Source organism: Amblyomma mixtum, chromosome 6 (genome assembly GCF_055824585.1).
Source record: "Amblyomma mixtum isolate Tamu chromosome 6, ASM5582458v1, whole genome shotgun sequence".
Classification (NCBI taxonomy): domain Eukaryota; kingdom Metazoa; phylum Arthropoda; class Arachnida; order Ixodida; family Ixodidae; genus Amblyomma; species Amblyomma mixtum.
This window is the reverse complement of record NC_143017.1, coordinates 128,265,024-128,281,791: the sequence shown is the minus strand read 5'-3', so window position 1 is coordinate 128,281,791 and position 16,768 is coordinate 128,265,024. Positions and strand designations below refer to the sequence as shown.

The window sequence follows — 16,768 nt, the reverse complement described above, 5'->3', positions numbered from 1 at the left end:
CGCCGCTTATATAGCCTCGTGTTTTATTTTCTTGGTTTTAGTTTTTTTTTATCCCTTTCTGTATTAATTCATCTGAACTGGCGCTTTATACCTCCCGTGTTTTACACGTGTTTTTTCTTCGTTGCTTCGATTTAATCCGGTGACGTTGACCACTTCTGTTTCATCGCGAATCTATATGCCCCGCCGCCGTGGCTTCGCGGTTACGGAGCTGCTGACCCGAAAGACGCGGGTTCCATCCCGGCCGCGGCGGATGAAATTCGATGAAGGCGAAATTGTAGGGGCCCGTGTGCTGCGCGATGTCAGTGCAAGTTAAAGAACCCCAGGTGGTCGAAATTTCCTGAGCCCTTCACTACGGCGTCCCTCATAGCCTGAGTCGCTTTTGGACATTAAACCCCAATAAAGCAAACCAAACTTTTTCGACTATATATTCTTCTGTGCGCCCAACTAAACAGCAGTTGTTAGCCTTGTGTCGTGTCTCCTTGCTCTGTGCTGTAACTCGTTGGCGGCTAAGTGCAGTTTTAAGGGACATGGGGTGAGTAATGTCTGCTGAATATATTGTTGATTTCGCTGTTGGTTCAAAAGTTAGGCGGTGGCATAAACAAAAATATAATGTTCTCGCTGTCTCCTTATGCTCTATTCTTTCCTAAATATTGCAGACTGCACTTAAGTAACCAGCCTGAATCCTGGAGTCATTAGCGAGTTTTAGAATAGTGTTAGCGTGATAACGGACCCAAGGAAAATTACGTTAGCATGCTTCAAGTAACTTATCCTCCCCAGACCGTTTCAGTATAGCGTTCTGAAAACGTTAAAAGTGATCTCCTTGATATGGAGGTGGCAGGTCCTTCTTAAATGGTCGCCACTGCCTCTAACTTGCCAAAATATATTATTTCAGAGTCTTTTAAGCCAATAATTATAGCAGCGCTTATTTTCACCAGAAAAATGACCCAGAAATTGAAATAAACTCAAATAAGGAAAGTATCGACGTGTCGCCGTCTAATCAAGGCAATGTTAGCTACAAACCGTTCGAGCAAGAATATTTTCTATCATATGGCGTCTAATGTTCAAAAAACTTCTGTAAATTTAGTATAAATTGTTGTGTTGCATTATTTATGTTCATAAAACACCGCGACAAAGCTCGAAGTCTATTTTGTTTCGTCCCGGACGTTTGCGTTACGTTCCGGGTAGTTAAAGACGGTTGCAGTGCATCTTAGGTCCCATTAAGCTGGGTGCTTCTGATTCGAGAGCGTATCTCAAAAACTAGGCTGAATGGCAGCTTAAACTTTATCTTCGATGCAAGGTAAGTCATAGCCAAAAGCAACACCACCAGTAGTTGCCGGTAAGCATGCCGTCCGGAATCGCAAGGGCTGCTGAATCGGCTCAAGCGGGCGGCTATCGCTTGGAAGGACGCCGCCATGCATGTTTTCCAGCTAAAGGCGCGAAAGCCGCAACTGCCACAACGCTAACTTCTATAGCATATCGTTACCTCTTTACGTTGCCGTTTACCGGGCTCGGCTCGCGACATCTGCGCATGCGCGCCCATTACCGGGCCGCTAGCACTTTACAGAATCTCTTTTAGCGTTGCGGAGAACATGGCGGCGCCCTGCACGGCCGCTTCAGACCAAATACAGCATCGCCGCCGCATTCTTCGGCGCCATTTCTCGCTCGAAATGAAGGCATTCGCTCTTAATTCGCATACTCTAACTCATACGTCGAGGTTTAAGTGACGACTAGTCCATGTTGTTGAGATAATTCAGCAATTTTCGAGCGGTTAAGCCTAACTATCCACGTATATAGCCAAAATATCAACAACACTGTAGTTTTTGTGCCAGTTTTGTCATTTTCCTGTACTTTCATAGTTTTCTTCCTTAAAAAACAAAAGCATCCATGTAATGTTTGTCATATTTACCCCTAAATTCAGAAAAACAAGTTTCTCCAGCCCAGAGTTGAGGCGCTTTGAATTTGTCACTAGATGGTGCCACCATAGGTCGGCACACTCACTCATGATTGTACTCATATCGCCTCACTCACACTCACACTCACGTCTGTGAGTGTGAGTGTGAGTGAGTGGTCGTGAGTGTGAGTGGTCGTGAGTGTGAGTGCGAGTGAGTGGATGTGAGTGTGGGTGGTCACGAGTGTGAGTGCGATTGAGTGGTTGTGAGTGTGAGTACGAGTGAGTGGATATCAGTGACGGTGGTCATGAGTGTGAGTGCGAGGGAGTGGATGTTAGCATGGGTGGCTATGAGAGTGAGTGTGTGAGTGAGTGGATGTGAGTCTAAGTGGAGATGAGTGTGAGTAAGTGGATGCGAGCATGAGTAGAGGTGAGTGGCGAGTGGACATGGTTGATGAGTAATGTGAGTGGACATGAGTGGCAATGAGTGGCAATCAGTCGCTGTGAGTGGACGTGAGTGGCAGTGAGTGGACGTGAGTGGACGTGAGTGGATGTGAGTGGATGTGAGTAGTGAGTGGACGCGACAGCGAAGGCGGCCACGTATATTTCGCGACGACTGCTTAGCTACCTTCATATTGTTGACAGCTGAGGGAAGTCAATTTTCACTATTGAGGACGCCCTAGGCAGCATAAGGCATCATGCCGGTGTCATTTGACAACTGAAGCAGAGGATTCCGCTGGCACGGAAACGGCAATCTTTCGTTGCATTTGTAGTTCACCATTGGCACGGGCGCAGACCCTTCGCGGATGTAATGAACTGCTACGATTTTTGTGAGATCCTTTATCGAATTTCTCATTTCCAGTCCTGAAAATAGACAGGTAGACAGGAAAATATTGCCACGCTCCCCACACTGCTCGATCTCATACACACAAGAGTTACAATGCTTACTGCTGAAACAACGACTGTCAGCTTTTCGGCAATAAGTGCCGTATGATGAGATCTTCAGTGCTGCAGTGCTTTTTCCTGTGCCCAGGTGTGCGCATTGCAGAGCTCTGCTCTGCCCGTAATTTGTTGATTGGGCCAGACCCACGCGAAAACCTGACCTACTTGACGCAGCTATTGAACTCCACAAGCTCAGCTCAGGCCCGAAAACGACGCGAAAACCAAGTGCGCTTTTCGGTATGTTTCTATCGAGCACCTGAAGGCGCTCAGCATCGCAGATCAAGCATGTGGTTTTTATTTTTTTTATGCAAAGCATCAGACATTGTGATGCCTTTGACGCCCAAGGAGGTATACAAAATGGTAATATTTTATTTTTAATTTGCGCCAGAAATGATTGTTTCGTCCCGATGGTGATAGTGAAGTTCACGGTGCTGAGCATTGTTTGAACGAGTACGTACTTGAGTGAAGAATCCGGGACCCAACAAAGGAACATACACCTTTGTTGTGTCCCGTCGTCGCCCAAGCACGTACCCGTTTAAAGATGAACCAACTCGCCCAAACAAGAGTATTACTTGTGCATTGTTCATTACGCGAAGAAATCCTCTACTTGCGACCCATTCCAGCCATTTTCCTTTCCGTGAGGAAATCACTCGATCATTTGAAAAACACGCTCCATTTTCTATGAAGCAAAAAGTATTCGTAGTCGCCACTTGACTCCAATGTGTTTATGCAGAGTCACGGAACGTCATTGTCAAGGAAGTCCAAATATTGGTAATTAGACATCATCCAATAAAGGGGGAGCGCCCCCCCCCCCCCCAAACATCTAAGCACCCTAATCGCCAAGTCTGCGCCATACATTTACTCTGTCGGACCTGTTCCGTCATTGTTTACAGTGCAGTGCTATGACCAATCAGGTTTTTTAGTGGCCGAAGACCCATCGTGTTGCGTTCAAAGAACTGTTTGCTTTGCCGGGTCATTTTGAGGCAAGCATTCAGGTTCTTTTTTGCAGTGAGAGTAACAAAATTCAGGGGCACTTTGACTGTCTAAAGTGCGTAGAGGCGAAAGCGTTTTCCGCACCACTTTGGCTGCTTCTGTGGCACTGGTGGCGTCACATGTAATTGAGTACTAATTACTAAGTGATGACAAATAACTAATTAATGGTTAATTACTGATTAATGCCTGAATACTAATTAACTGCTAATTATTGACGGTTAAGCTTCGCCTTTAGGAGTGGAACGCGACAGCGTGTTGTAGCGCTGCCACGGAACGCCACCACCCGTTCGGCGCGATGCCTTGCCGTTTGAACGCAATGCTTTTGGAGGACAAGAAATGGCGCAGTAATTCTCTGTCATCTCGGTGGACACCTGAACCGCACTGTAGAGGAAGGGAGGAAGTGGGAGTGAACGAAGTAGTAGTAGAAAACTTTTATTGAGATCTTTTAAGAGATTCGCGGATTCGAAGCCTCCGTCGTCTTTCGTGGCGCCGGCGACTTGAGGCTTCTCTTCAGCAAGGTTGGGCCCCTAGTCCAGGGCTCCACTGAGTCGCGCTGCATCAGTAGCGTGCCGCATTAAGGCCCTTTGGGCCGCGAGCTCGCTGCTGGTGAGCCGGCTCTCCCATTGCTCCGCACTCGGGAATTCGTGTTGGTGGGATGCTTTATTTCGTTCGCACTCCCATGTGATGTGGTATAGTGTGGGTGTGTCGCCGCACCAGGGGCAGTTTGCTCTGTATTGTGTTGGTGACATCTTGTTATAGATGTACAAGTTGGGGAAGGAGTTTGTTTGTAGCCTACGCCAGCCGACTGCTTCCTCCCTCGTGAGGGCTTTGTGTGGTGGTGGGTACTTGAACCTAGTCCCCCTGTATAGTTGTAATGTCTCTGTGTATCCCCCCTCGCATGCTAGTAGCTGAAGCTCCAGAACATCTGACATGCCTGCTCGGTATGTAAACCCTCGAGCTAGGCTGTCTGCTCTTTCGTTCCCCGCTACGCCTGCGTGGCCTGGGACCCAGATTATGTGTTGTATGGGTGTCTTCTCAGCAGAGGCTGCTGCCCCACTGATTATCCTGAGGGCCATGCCGCTAATTCTGCCCTTCGTACAGTTTTTACACGTGTCTTTCGAGTCTGTTAAGATGTTTAGGGATCGGCCTTTCCTATAGCCTTCTGCTACCGCCAGCGCGACGGCAATTTCCTCGGCCTCCGTTATGCCCACGACCTCCACTGAGGCGCATGTGGCCATGTCTCATGTGCTATTAACTACCACCGTAGCGGCTAAGCGCTTCCCTGCATGTACGTACATGGAGGCGTCCGTATAGACTGTGTTCTCTGATCGGCCTAGCCTCCTTTCTATCTGCTCGGCCCTTGCTTTTCGTCTGTCCTCGTGTAGGTTAGGATCCATGTTTTTAGGCAGGGGTCCTACATTAAAGGTCTTTCTAAGGTCGTCCGGTACGTCCGCGTATCTGTCTACCAGTCCGCACGTGTTCCGACCCAACCTTCTCAGGAGCGCCCTTCCCGTAGAGGAGCCTCTGAGTCTGATGAGTTGTGCCCCCAAAGATGGCCCGTAAAGAAGACAAAGATGGCCCGTAATGAAGAAAATGAAAATTGTATTTGAGGAAAGGAAATTACGCATTAACTGTCTCACATCCCAGTCGAAAAAAACACCAGCCCGTATCTGGTGTTTACACCAGACCGGAAATTCAGACACGGGTTCTGGTGTGACCCGGCCTGGTGTGACCCGGCCTGGTGTGACCCGGTCTGGTGTGACCCGGTCTGGTGTGACCCGGTCTGGTGTGTCCCGGTCTGGTGTGTCCGGGTCTGGTGTTACCGGGTCTGGTGTTACCGGGTCTGGTGTGACCCGGGCTGATGTTTTTGGTGTGGCCCGGTCTGGTGTTTTCTGATGTGATTTAATTTGGTGCCGTGCTGACCGGGTTAGGAGCCTTCGGGAACAATTTGCCTGTTTCACGATATGTACCGCCCGCTGTGGAGCATAACGAGCATACCTGGTACCGAGAAAACAGGTTGAAAAGAAGCGCACGTGGGTGAAGCAGGCAAGGTGTGGCTCCACAAGACGCCAACTTCACACGTGAGGAGGCAAGTGTGAGCTCGACAGCTGCCCTCTTCTGTCTTTGGTACTGTTGCTGATATAAACTGCACAAGTACAGTTAAACCGCCAGCTTCTGCAATGCTTGCGCAGTTGTTCACTATCACTGGAGAGCTCAAAGAGAAGAGTTGTGTGTACGCAGAGTGGCCGTGAGAAAAACGCAAATTCAATGTGCTTTGATAGCGATGCAGTGCATTAGGATACACATAACAGCATGCATACACCAGCACTCAATTTTTACACTTACCAATAGAAATTTTAGGGAAAGAAAATTAAACAAAATTTGCACGCATACGCCAATACTCAATTCGTATGATTGCCAAAAGAAATTGCAAGGGCATGTAGAAAAGAAAAAATAAACAAAATTTATTCTGATTCGCTTAGCTCTTTGAAGCAGCGGGCCTCTTTCGGCGAAGTTCGCAAGTTTTCTGTGATAGCCACAGTCTTATGCTTTTTTCAGCTTCCGTGGCTGCTTCGTCCGTCACTCCCCGACTGCGGGCATAATGCCTGAAGAACACTGAAAGAAAATCAGGCATAAGAGTTAAAAATAGCGCAAGCTTTGTTATTATTCTGGCTTCGGCAGAATTGTTGTTGTAGAACCAATTTCCAGGACATACAGTAAGTCTTAGCCTGACAATTAGCTCAGCACTACAAAAACCGCCGCATCTACTTGTAACGCCACGGCTTGTTGTAACAAAGAACAGTATGCTACATGATAAGCAAATTCATTCGCCTGATCATATCAAAGGGACACAGAGGACAACCTCATCCAGCTTTAGTTCTTTGTAAAAATTAATTGTATGGCTTTGGGGCCATGTTGATGTTGCAGAGTCATTCATTGCTGCGAAAATTGGGTTAGAAAATGAACCCATAGTTCGATTCACACATGAAAAGGGCCAAATCCTGGTGTGAGACCGTCCATGTTTCAACACCTGTAACACAATTAGGGCACAAAGCTGTAGCTCTGACGATGCACAATGCCATTCCTTCTGCTCTTAGTAAGTGTAGAAGCATGTGCAATCTCAACAGAACAGTGCAGCAGTAATGGTGAGCAAATTTAAGCGAAACACCCTAAAACACAGCACATCAAAAGAAAGTTGTAAATGAGCCTAGAATTAAGCCTAGAAGACTTCTGCCTAATATGAGTAATAGTGCAACAAGGTGTTCTGATTCTGGGTAAATCTCAGCAGATATGTAAACAAATCACTTTCTCCACTCTAGAAAGGTTGCACAAAGCTATGCTGCCAAATCTTGTGCATGTGCAAAGGCCATGAGTGCCAATACTGCAAGCACGACAGCTGCTGTGACACTTTGCACTGCCTACATCATCAAAATGAGCATGTCGCCTTAATATTCACGCCAAGTGTAAAGCAGAAAAATGACTAAGGTCATCAGAAAAAAGCGTTTGTCAATTGTAAGAATGCAGGCAGTGCCCAGTGCCCTAGCAGATGCATACATGGTATGGTCCTGAACACAAAGCCAAAGAACACCAAGCACTACTATGTATGCGAAGTGTACAACAGGTCGAACTGCGTACATTTCCCGAGAATATGTTTGTGCTAAACCATCCCATAATTAGTGCCTTTGCTAAGGCAATAAAGATGAAACAATAACAAAAAAGGACAGGAAGATACATAAGAATGATACCATCAGCGTTTGCGTTAAAGGTGCACTAAAGAGGAATCTGAACTCATACTTTTACCGATGGAACTCGTTCTACACATTCCGAACGTTCTTAGAAACTGCGAATTATTTCCCTGTGCAGTCGGTTTCTCTAGTTTAAATCGAATTAAACACCCGGTTCCCGCCTTTTTTTTTAATTCCCCCGCAGACAGTGGGAGGAGTCGACTAATCTTTCAACCAGTCCTGTGGCGGCTTGCCGCTCTGCCATCGGCGGAGCGATACGGAGTGATTGGCGAAAGCAGAGTCCACGCGTATTTTTATTTTTGTGGGCCTAATTTGCAGCTATGTAGTCTCTGAATAGATCTATTTATCCACGGAAATGTAAAAAAAAGCAAAATAAAAACGAAAGCAAAGCCGCCATGCGACTGCCTGCAAGGCACTCCATGCGTTGGCTGACTCCTCCCCGACTGCGGAGAATTAAAAAAAAAGGCGGGAGCCAGACATTAATCACATTTAAATGAGGAAAATCAGCCCCACAGGGCAATAATTCAAAGTTTCTAAGAATGCTTGGAATGTGTAGATCGGGTTCCCGTGGCAAAAAGACGAGTTCTGATTCCTGTTCAGTGCACATTTAAAGGTTTTAAAAATGCGCAGCTCTTAAGAACCTAACTTTCCAGCTCAACATTTTAGCATCACAAAACAAGTTATGTTCTTTGGTTGTTGCCACAGATGTGGAGTGCTCATGTCATACACTCATCTAGCGGCTCAGCTCTGTAGGAAGTTTTTATCTCTACCAAATGCTTCTCATTGTGCCTGTCAAGTAGCTAACTGCACATGAATTCTCGTGCACAACCAAAAGCCATGCAATGAATTGATCCATTCTAATATGAGTCAAATAGTGTTTGATAATTATTACCTTCTCATGAGCTATTGCCAAGGTCGAGATAGCCTCCTTTCATATGTTAATGCAATATGACAATATGCACATGTGCTAACCCCAGTAGAATACAATAATTACCCCTTATCGTCTCCACCTTCAGCAGCGTCAGTGGCTTCTGCGGTGCCTTGTCCCCACCCTCTGCCAGGAATCTGTTGGACAGCGTTCCGGTCAAGCTGCGCTGAGCCAGCACTTCTGTTGACCACAATGTGGTTGCCGCTCTTTTGACAAACAGCGAATCTTTTGGCAGCGCCATGAGAGCATCGTATGCCTCTTTCGATATTTCGTGGCCATTGGCCAGGTGTACCTGCAGGAAAAAGAAAAATGGCATGCCGAACTGAAAGGGACGTACATAATGTACAAATTATCATTGTTTACCGAGTGCATTCTGGCTTAAAACTCAGTGTTAGCACTTGCCACAGCACCAAGGTCAAAATCATTTAAAACTTGAAAATAACTGCAGAACTTAAGCGTGGACATTAACAGTGCGATGGGCATTTAGTGGCACTTCTTAACAGCAGTGGAGTATCAAAGGTAACTGCATGCAGTGCTTGTAACTGGCTAATGCTAATCTGAATTCATGTTTGGAATGCTATCGGCAAATAATTTCAGAAAAATGGCTCTACCTTGCTGGACATAGCCAATTAGTATGTGCGCACAGTAACAAATGCTAAAAAAATAAGAACAGCACACAAAAAAGCCGTGCTGTTTGTGCTTCACATGATATGGTGCCCCTTGTAGAGTGGAATGGTCACGAAATTTCTATAGCAACCAGATGCCCTTCTCAAGACATGTCATGATGACTAAGCAATGCGAAAGACCACACACAAAGACAAGCTACCCTTCCGACACAGAGCTGGCCTCTCATGCTTCACCCTCATGCCTCCCCTTTTGCTGTCATTGTGGGGCACATGGCTGCAACACAGGCTCTTCTACTGCTCAACCTGCACTGACCCCTAACATCTCATTGGCGTGCTAGCTGCCAGTGCTCTTTTTAAAAGCAGCACTAAGCATGATCATGTGGAAAAATTTTAGTGATCATCAATACTATATGGGCTACCTTTGTGGACCAAACTGAACCTGTAAAGTAACTGCACGAGCCGCAAGAAATAAACATCTGACTGTTCAAGCCTGACCAAAACTAGTCCCATATACCTGTCGTTAAACCACCAAAATAAAATGGATATAGCTTACTGAATTTTAAAAGCACTGGTAATGATGAAGGACAGAAGTGAACGGGACAAACACTTCTCCTCCGTCCTTACTCGTGCATTCAAAATTCAGTGTGCTAAACGAACTGGCCTAATAGACAAATTTTGTAAAGCATCTAGCTTGTTTACTATGCATGACAATGCTAAGAAAGAGTGCACAGCTGAAAAGCATACACCAAAATATAAGACACCCACATGCATCATCATCAGCCTGACTGCGCCCACTGCAGGGCAAAGGCCTCTCCCATGTCTCTCCAACTGACCCTGTCCTTTTGCCAGTTGCCGCCACCGTATCCCTGCAAACTTCTTGATCTCATCCACCCACCTAACTTTCTGCCGCACCCTGCTACGCTTGCCTTCTCTTGGAATCCACTCCGTTCACCTCACTTCACTTCACTTTATTACCTTAAAGACCCCCAGTTAGGGGGTATTACATAAGGGGTGGGTACAAATAGAATTAAATTTTGTGTACAAAGATGTTATTCATTAAATATGGCGTTTATACAATTCAAAAATGAGAATGGACAGGTGGTTGCAGCGACGTCGTGTGGAAGGCCGTTCTAGTGTTTGGCTGAGCGAGGAAAGAATGATGCAGCAAACGTTGTGGTATGAGTCTGTGGACGGGAAACTTGCAGGGGATGACCAAGACGGAGTGAAATGCGTCCTGGAGGGCTAATGTAGGGTGGAATACGCAATGAGCTGTAAAAAAACTTCTGAAATAAACACATACTGGCGATGCGACGACGACAGGCAAGGTTTGCTAGGCTCAACTCTGCTTTTAAAGATGACATGCTGATATCATATGAATAACATGAATGAATGAATCTAGTGGCTCGGTTCTGTAGCGATTCTAGTGATTTTAACAAATAGATTTGGTTAGGGCTCCAAATGGGGGATGCATATTCTAGTTTTGTTCGAACCAGGGACTTGTAGGCAAGAAGCTTAACGTTTGGCGGTGCATGGCGCAAATGACGTTTCAGGAAACCAAGGGTTTTGTTAGCTGATGATAGAATGTTAGTGACATGCGCATTCCAGCTTAGATCTTGGCTTAAGGTTACACCCAAGTATGTATAGGAGTTGGTTAATTGTACTGCGACACCAGAGATTACCTAAGGGAATAAAAGGGCAGATATAACAATTACATGTAGAGGTGAAATTCGTTTCATGAGCGTCTAGTAAATTTTCGCAGCAGGACAAATGTTGCTCGATTTGGATGGTGACCTTTTTTTTCTGTTTCTTTTTTTTCTTCCATTCTATCATCTGTGTTTCTTGAATAAAAATTTACAGATGCAAGTGAATGCTGGTGCCACGTCTTATTTATGCTGCTATAGCCAGTATAGACAAGTATCAACTTGCTAAACATTCAACACCGGTGAATGAATATATGTGCATGCTACCCCCACTGATGCAACAGCAAGCAGTTCTCAAAGTCACATTTTATAAGACATGAAATTTAGGTGCTTTCACCTTTCCACTGTCTGTCTGAGTACAAACACCCTGGACTGGCCGTGGTTCTGCTGCAGGCGGTCCAGCAGGCACTGCTGGAAGGTGTACTTCTGAAGACACCACAGATGCCTCACCTCCTTCCAAAGCCGGCATGTCTGCACGCAATATGGCACAACACAAGCTTGATATTTACCTAGCAGAGATTAAGCCACAATTCAGACTAGTGCAGTAGGAACAACATTTCATACAATTTACGCTGAAATCAATACCCTCAGCCTCGAAGCATATCAAATAAATAATTAGATTATTCTTTTGTTATGCAGACATGAAATATGGAATCAATTTTATCCATACTTATGGCAAGACAGCTAGCTACCCCTTAGTACTTGCGTTTAATGCATAGGAAAGAAAAGCAAAATGCAGTTATTTCTGGTGGTGAACTTCATCATCCTGCCTATGCCCAAACCAGGTTAAAAGCACTACCCACTGACCCCCAATTTAGTATTGGGCCAGCTACAGCCATCCTACAGCCCACAGATTTCCTAATCTCGTCTGCAATGTTTACATTTTTTTGGAATCTATTTCATAAGTAGTAATGGACCATTCACCACCTGTCCTCCATACCATATACTACCGCACTACTCTCTTTCTGTCTCTTAATGTTACACGCACTGCGCTGTCCTGAGGTTAATTTCAAGCCTTCTCAACATGGCTGCTGCCCGTACCGATGAATTTCCCATTAGCATCATGAATAGTGATTTAAAAACATTCTCGTATGCTTCCTTTGGTTTCAATGACTGTTGGCTACCTTCCTATTTATGCTGTAACGAGCTCCTCATTTCTATACCCTTCCCTGTTCGTTCCGTCATTAGGCTATCCTTGCAGCTTGAAAAACGGGCTATAAACTTGCTGCGAACTGAAAAAAATGTGCCCAGTGGTAGGTTAAGGACTCAGCAACAATGTCACTGGCAATTACAGGTAGTGGGCATGGTTTATTGGTTTACTGGGGTTTACTGGGGCCCAAGGCAACTCAGGCTATGAGGGACGCCGCAGTGAAGGGCTACGGAGATTTCGACCACCCGGGGTTCTTTAACGTGCACTGACATTGCACAGTACACGGGCCTCTAGCATTTTGCCTCCATCGAAATTCGGCCGCCGCGGCTGGGATGGAACCTGCGTCTTTTGGGTCAGCAGCCGAGCGCCGTAATCACTGAGCCACCGCGGCAGGGCACAGATAATAGACATGATTCCGGAGTGCTGCTGATGACTTTCCATACCTTCCTCAGCTGATAAGCACGCATTGCGTACTTCAGATGACAGCAGCGTGGGCCCTTCCAGTGACAGGATGGGGTGGCACTGTTGTGGTAACGGTGTCACCGCCCTTGGAGGGGTGTCTTCAGCGGCATTCTCAACGAGTGCAATGCTAGCCACATTGCTCACTTCAGCAGCTGTTGACAAAAACGTTTGCTGTGTTAGACTTCCCGTTTAGCAAGTTCATTTTTTCTTGTTTCATCATACTTTCTTATCTTTTTGTTTTTGGTCTTTTTAGGTAATTTATCTAAGCTCCACTAAGAACATGAACATATGCAGCTAAAGTTCACATTTCCACTGTGATGCAGACGTTAGGATCATTAAAGCCATGGAGTTAGTGTAAAACTGCATTTCTACAACCAATGAGGAATGTAATAAACATGCAAAATTTTTAACACTTGCTTTCCCAAAAAGAAGTCCTTTTTATAATGCACTTGTGTATTTTTAACACACTCGAGCTTACAAGAAAAAAGTAATAACTTACAGGCTGTAGCAAGCGGTATCCAGATTAAGAAGTAGGCATACTGCCATACAAGACTAACCTGGAGCTGAGAGGCATTTCAGAAGCTGCTCCTGCAGCTTCATGTTTAACTGCCACAGCTTCGAATTTTCTTTCTTGAGGGCTCCCAGCTCCTCTTTTAGCGCATTGCTTTCTCTGAGTGCCACAATGTCCTCATTGGCACTTCTTTTCGCAGCCATTCTCAACTTAAATTAAGAATTCAGAATTAAGAACTTAAGAATTAAAGCATAGGCATAACCAATATAAATGCAGCAAATGTGTATCATGCACAAGTCATCATGCACTTCGTATATAATCAGCACACTGGCATTTGTTTGACCATTGCAAGGAGATTCACCCACTTGCCACAAGTACATTAGGCGTTTCCTCATCCATAACACGGTACTGTTGGCCGCAAAAGTTTGCAGGATCTGTGATGCGTGGCGGGGCGAAGCAAAACAACATTGCTGCGTGATCTGCCATAACAGAGCATAGTATCCAGGCTCATGTGAACCTCAACACCACGCTCTGTGATGGCAGATGGCAGTCATTCCAGAATTGTAAAGCGAGCTGTAGCTACGTCTTGCCTGAAACCAGCTATAAAAAAATCTTGACCCTACTCGATAATTCACAGCGTAGACCAACAGGTCTCCCAATTGAAGGAGAGCGGTTATCCGGAGCAGTTACTTTGCTGTACTGCTGAAAGCTTACTAAGAGAAGTTACTGGGTCCTACAAAACTAAGAAAACGAGCTACGAGGGACGCCCTGCCGTGATGCCGTATGTTCACAATATCTCCCACAGAATAAGGAGGACAGCTAACAAGTACGGAGTTCAGGTGGTTTTTTCAGCTGCCAATAAGCTCATTGGAATGTGTAAAAAGGTCAACGAGAATGAAGACCACAAAAAGAAACCTGGGTGCAACATCAAACATGAAAACACCTATGTAAAGTGTGACGAAAACGTCATTTACAGCATTCCGCTCAGCTGCCAACAAACTTACGCAGGGCAAACGGGAAGATGCCTTAACAAGAGGCTCCGGGAACACGAAAGATCATGTGAACAACTTGCAAAGTCCGGGAATCTGGCAGCTCATTTCGCACACTGTAAATGCATACCCTTGCTAAAAAACACCAAGGTAATAGGTAGGGCTAGAAACGGACGGGAACAAGAAATTATCAAAGCTTTTGCAATGCACATTGCTCCAAAACAAACCAAACCAAACCAGATAAGCAATGCGTCAGCTCCCCTTCAGTGATGTTAGGGGGAACAGAATTAACCTCCCTCAAGAACAGTAATCTTCGGCTGTTGTAAGCGCGCGTAAATTTTACCTGTTTTTCCTTCATTCTTGTCGTCAAATGTGTGTATATAGTCATGTTTCTTCTGAGATTAAACAGTAGTTAGAAAGCGCTTCGTCCTGTGCGTTTTCAGTGTTTTTATAGCGCTCAACAATTCCTTCAAGTATGTATTTCCAACTCGCCCCAGTAGTAGCTCTTTTGTCTTTTACATTGCAAGACACCATGGCTACTCCCACAGGCAGTCACTTCCATACTGATGGTCAAAAAAATTCAAGTGCAAGAGTAGGGATCCTTACCACATCGTTGCAAGCTAGCTAATGACTTAGGTTGGGCACAAGGTACACTCATAGAGAAAAGTTTGCTGGATGTCGATTTTCCGAAAATATTTATTTTTGCATTGCCTCGCCAGGCAGTCAGCTGAAATTTGTTCAATAAGATCGAGTATCCATGTCCCCTCCTCATTCTAGGCTTTTGATTAAATTGCTCTGGCTAACAGTACAGAGAAAATGTTTCACAAAGAACTCTCATCCCACAAATTTTTATCAATTACTGTACAAGAACACTGCAGTATAGCTAGATACCCTCCACTGCACAAAGCAAACAGAAGGAAAGTATCCATTATGTGACAGGGTCAAACTTGCACTATAGTTCAAACTTACCTGAAGGTTGCTGCTGTAAGCTGCAGGTACTATATAGCTGCTAGCTTAGGTCAGTCACATCCACACTGTATGGACAAGAAAATAAAGTACGAGAGAGCACCTTATACAGCACGTTGTCAACGATGCAGCAAAACACAATCTCTGTCGAAACTACAATGCCCACAGGGCTCACTGATGAATCACGCATCAGGGCACTGACAGCATATTTGATGATCCACAGCTGCACAGGAGTAAGAAAGAGAGGTCTGGTCACAATCCAGGAACATGTGGCTCTAGGGGTGTCATATATGGTCCTGCTATCTGGCTCAGCATTGAGCCCTGTGGGCATAACATGTTTGGCAAAGTTATACCAAAGCACTGCAAGAGCTCATTGCACTCAGTGATTGGGAAGTAAGTGAAAAATGTGACTGAAGCTCGCAAATTTAACACAACAGTTAAGCTGTCCTAAACAATGCTACTGCACAGTGCAAAGTACTGTGCAGTGAGTGGATGGTTGGAGACTTCCATTTGGCAAGCCTAATAAATAAATTGATAAGCTGTGGAAGTATGTACAACTTTTATATGACATTTTCAACCTACCTGTGCTTTGCACGGCTTGGCATAATTAATGTAGGCACCAATACACTCGGTAGCCGGGCCACATCCACACTGCAAAGGCAACAGAAAAGAAAAACTCAGTCGCGAAGCACTGAAAAACTAACACCGTCCTGGCACTATGCTTTTCGTGCATTCTGTTTTATCGTAATTATGAACCTACGCGCAATTGCCTTAAGATTCACACCATGCAACTACACACCGTCTCGACTTTTTTTTCACAAACACGAGAAACACGTTTGCGGCAGCTAATGCATAGTGCTTGCAATTTCCACTCCGTGGCAAACAAGTAGCGCAACAGAGTACAACTGCGTTAATGCGCTTTAGTCATCCCACAGCAACACCCTGAAAGTAATTTTCAAGCACAGTTACTTACCTCGCAAGTGTTAACACCATGGCCGCTTCTTTCATCCGAAGCAACAAAGCATGTCTCGGCAAGGGGTCAGGCGACACCGGAGCTTTTTCACGAGAGCTTCAGAATCAAACGAGCGTCTTTTCGAGCGCGTAGATGACACATCACATTTGTAGCACAACCAAGCAACCACAGAGCGAACAAACCGCACATTGCAGCAAAAGTAAAGGTCGAAAGGAGCACCGCGCGACGAAAACCAACGAGACCATCGCGCCACAAATATTGGCTTGGCTGATAGATTGGATTGGGTTGACTTTTAAGCTTACCGCTCTGCCGCGGCCCCTGGTAGGAGTTTATTCGGGTTTGTTTTCATGGAAGGCAGCATGCATGGCTACATGCCTCGTTTTCACCGGCATGTAGCCATGCATCTTGCCCAAGCATCTGTTTTAACGTTTTTACATGCCTCGGTTACCTCGAAGGAGTGCTGCAGGATAAAAGGGCGTTAATTATGAGCACTGGCGCCAGAAAGCCAAGCGATTCGTTTAATTCTGGTTCTTTTACATCAACACCATAGTTGAGTGATCTTAATCAATCTGAATATTAAACTAGTTGGTGGTAGAAATGTGATTGTGTGAATTTTGGCATTGGCAAAATAGAATTTGTTTTAAAATGTTCGCCTGAGGGAAAACAAATTATATATGCCATGTAAGCTCACATCCCAAGAGGGATGCTTACGGATACTCCTCGGACATCCGCCGGCGGATGTCCGCCAGCCATCTAAAAACGAACGTCCCTCGTACATACACAGAATCTCCGATGCGTATATCCGAATATGGACGTACGTAGGCATGCCCTATGGACATCCCAGCCTGGCACTGGAGATTCGGACCTTACTCGGACCTACCCCGGATATCCGTG

The 16,768-nt window shown here is 45.4% G+C and overlaps 1 protein-coding gene across 2 annotated transcripts; it reads right to left on the bottom strand.

The window, feature by feature from the left end:
- Window positions 1-6,264: 6,264 nt before the first annotated feature.
- Window positions 6,265-16,124, bottom strand: LOC149340353 (BEN domain-containing protein 5-like). Of its 2 annotated transcripts, XM_089549130.1 has the most exons (5): window positions 12,993-14,795; window positions 12,417-12,587; window positions 11,161-11,294; window positions 8,564-8,789; window positions 6,265-6,439 (listed from the first exon to the last, which is right to left on the bottom strand). In XM_089549130.1, exons 1-5 carry the CDS (start codon window positions 13,147-13,149, stop codon window positions 6,303-6,305), a joined length of 825 nt encoding a protein of 274 aa, XP_089405256.1. In that variant the 5' UTR covers window positions 13,150-14,795; the 3' UTR covers window positions 6,265-6,302. The 2 variants fall into 2 exon arrangements, 1 of the variants encoding a protein (XP_089405256.1); XR_016283601.1 differs by lacking the exons at window positions 6,265-6,439; window positions 8,564-8,789; window positions 11,161-11,294; window positions 12,993-14,795 and adding exons at window positions 14,905-14,969; window positions 15,484-15,552; window positions 15,875-16,124 and having other exon boundaries at window positions 12,311-12,587.
- Between the last annotated feature and the right edge of the window lie 644 nt (window positions 16,125-16,768).

Bases quoted from the DNA above. Each gene is read 5' to 3' on its own strand.
- LOC149340353 (XM_089549130.1), bottom strand. From the start codon at position 13,149: ATGGCTGCGAAAAGAAGTGCCAATGAGGACATTGTGGCACTCAGAGAA. The intron at 12,588-12,992 runs GTTAGTCTTGTA...TTTTGTCAACAG, and splicing joins GAAATGCCTCTCAGCTCCAG to CTGCTGAAGTGAGCAATGTG. The intron at 8,790-11,160 runs GTGAAAGCACCT...TTTTTCCTGCAG, and splicing joins CTCAGACAGACAGTGGAAAG to GTACACCTGGCCAATGGCCA.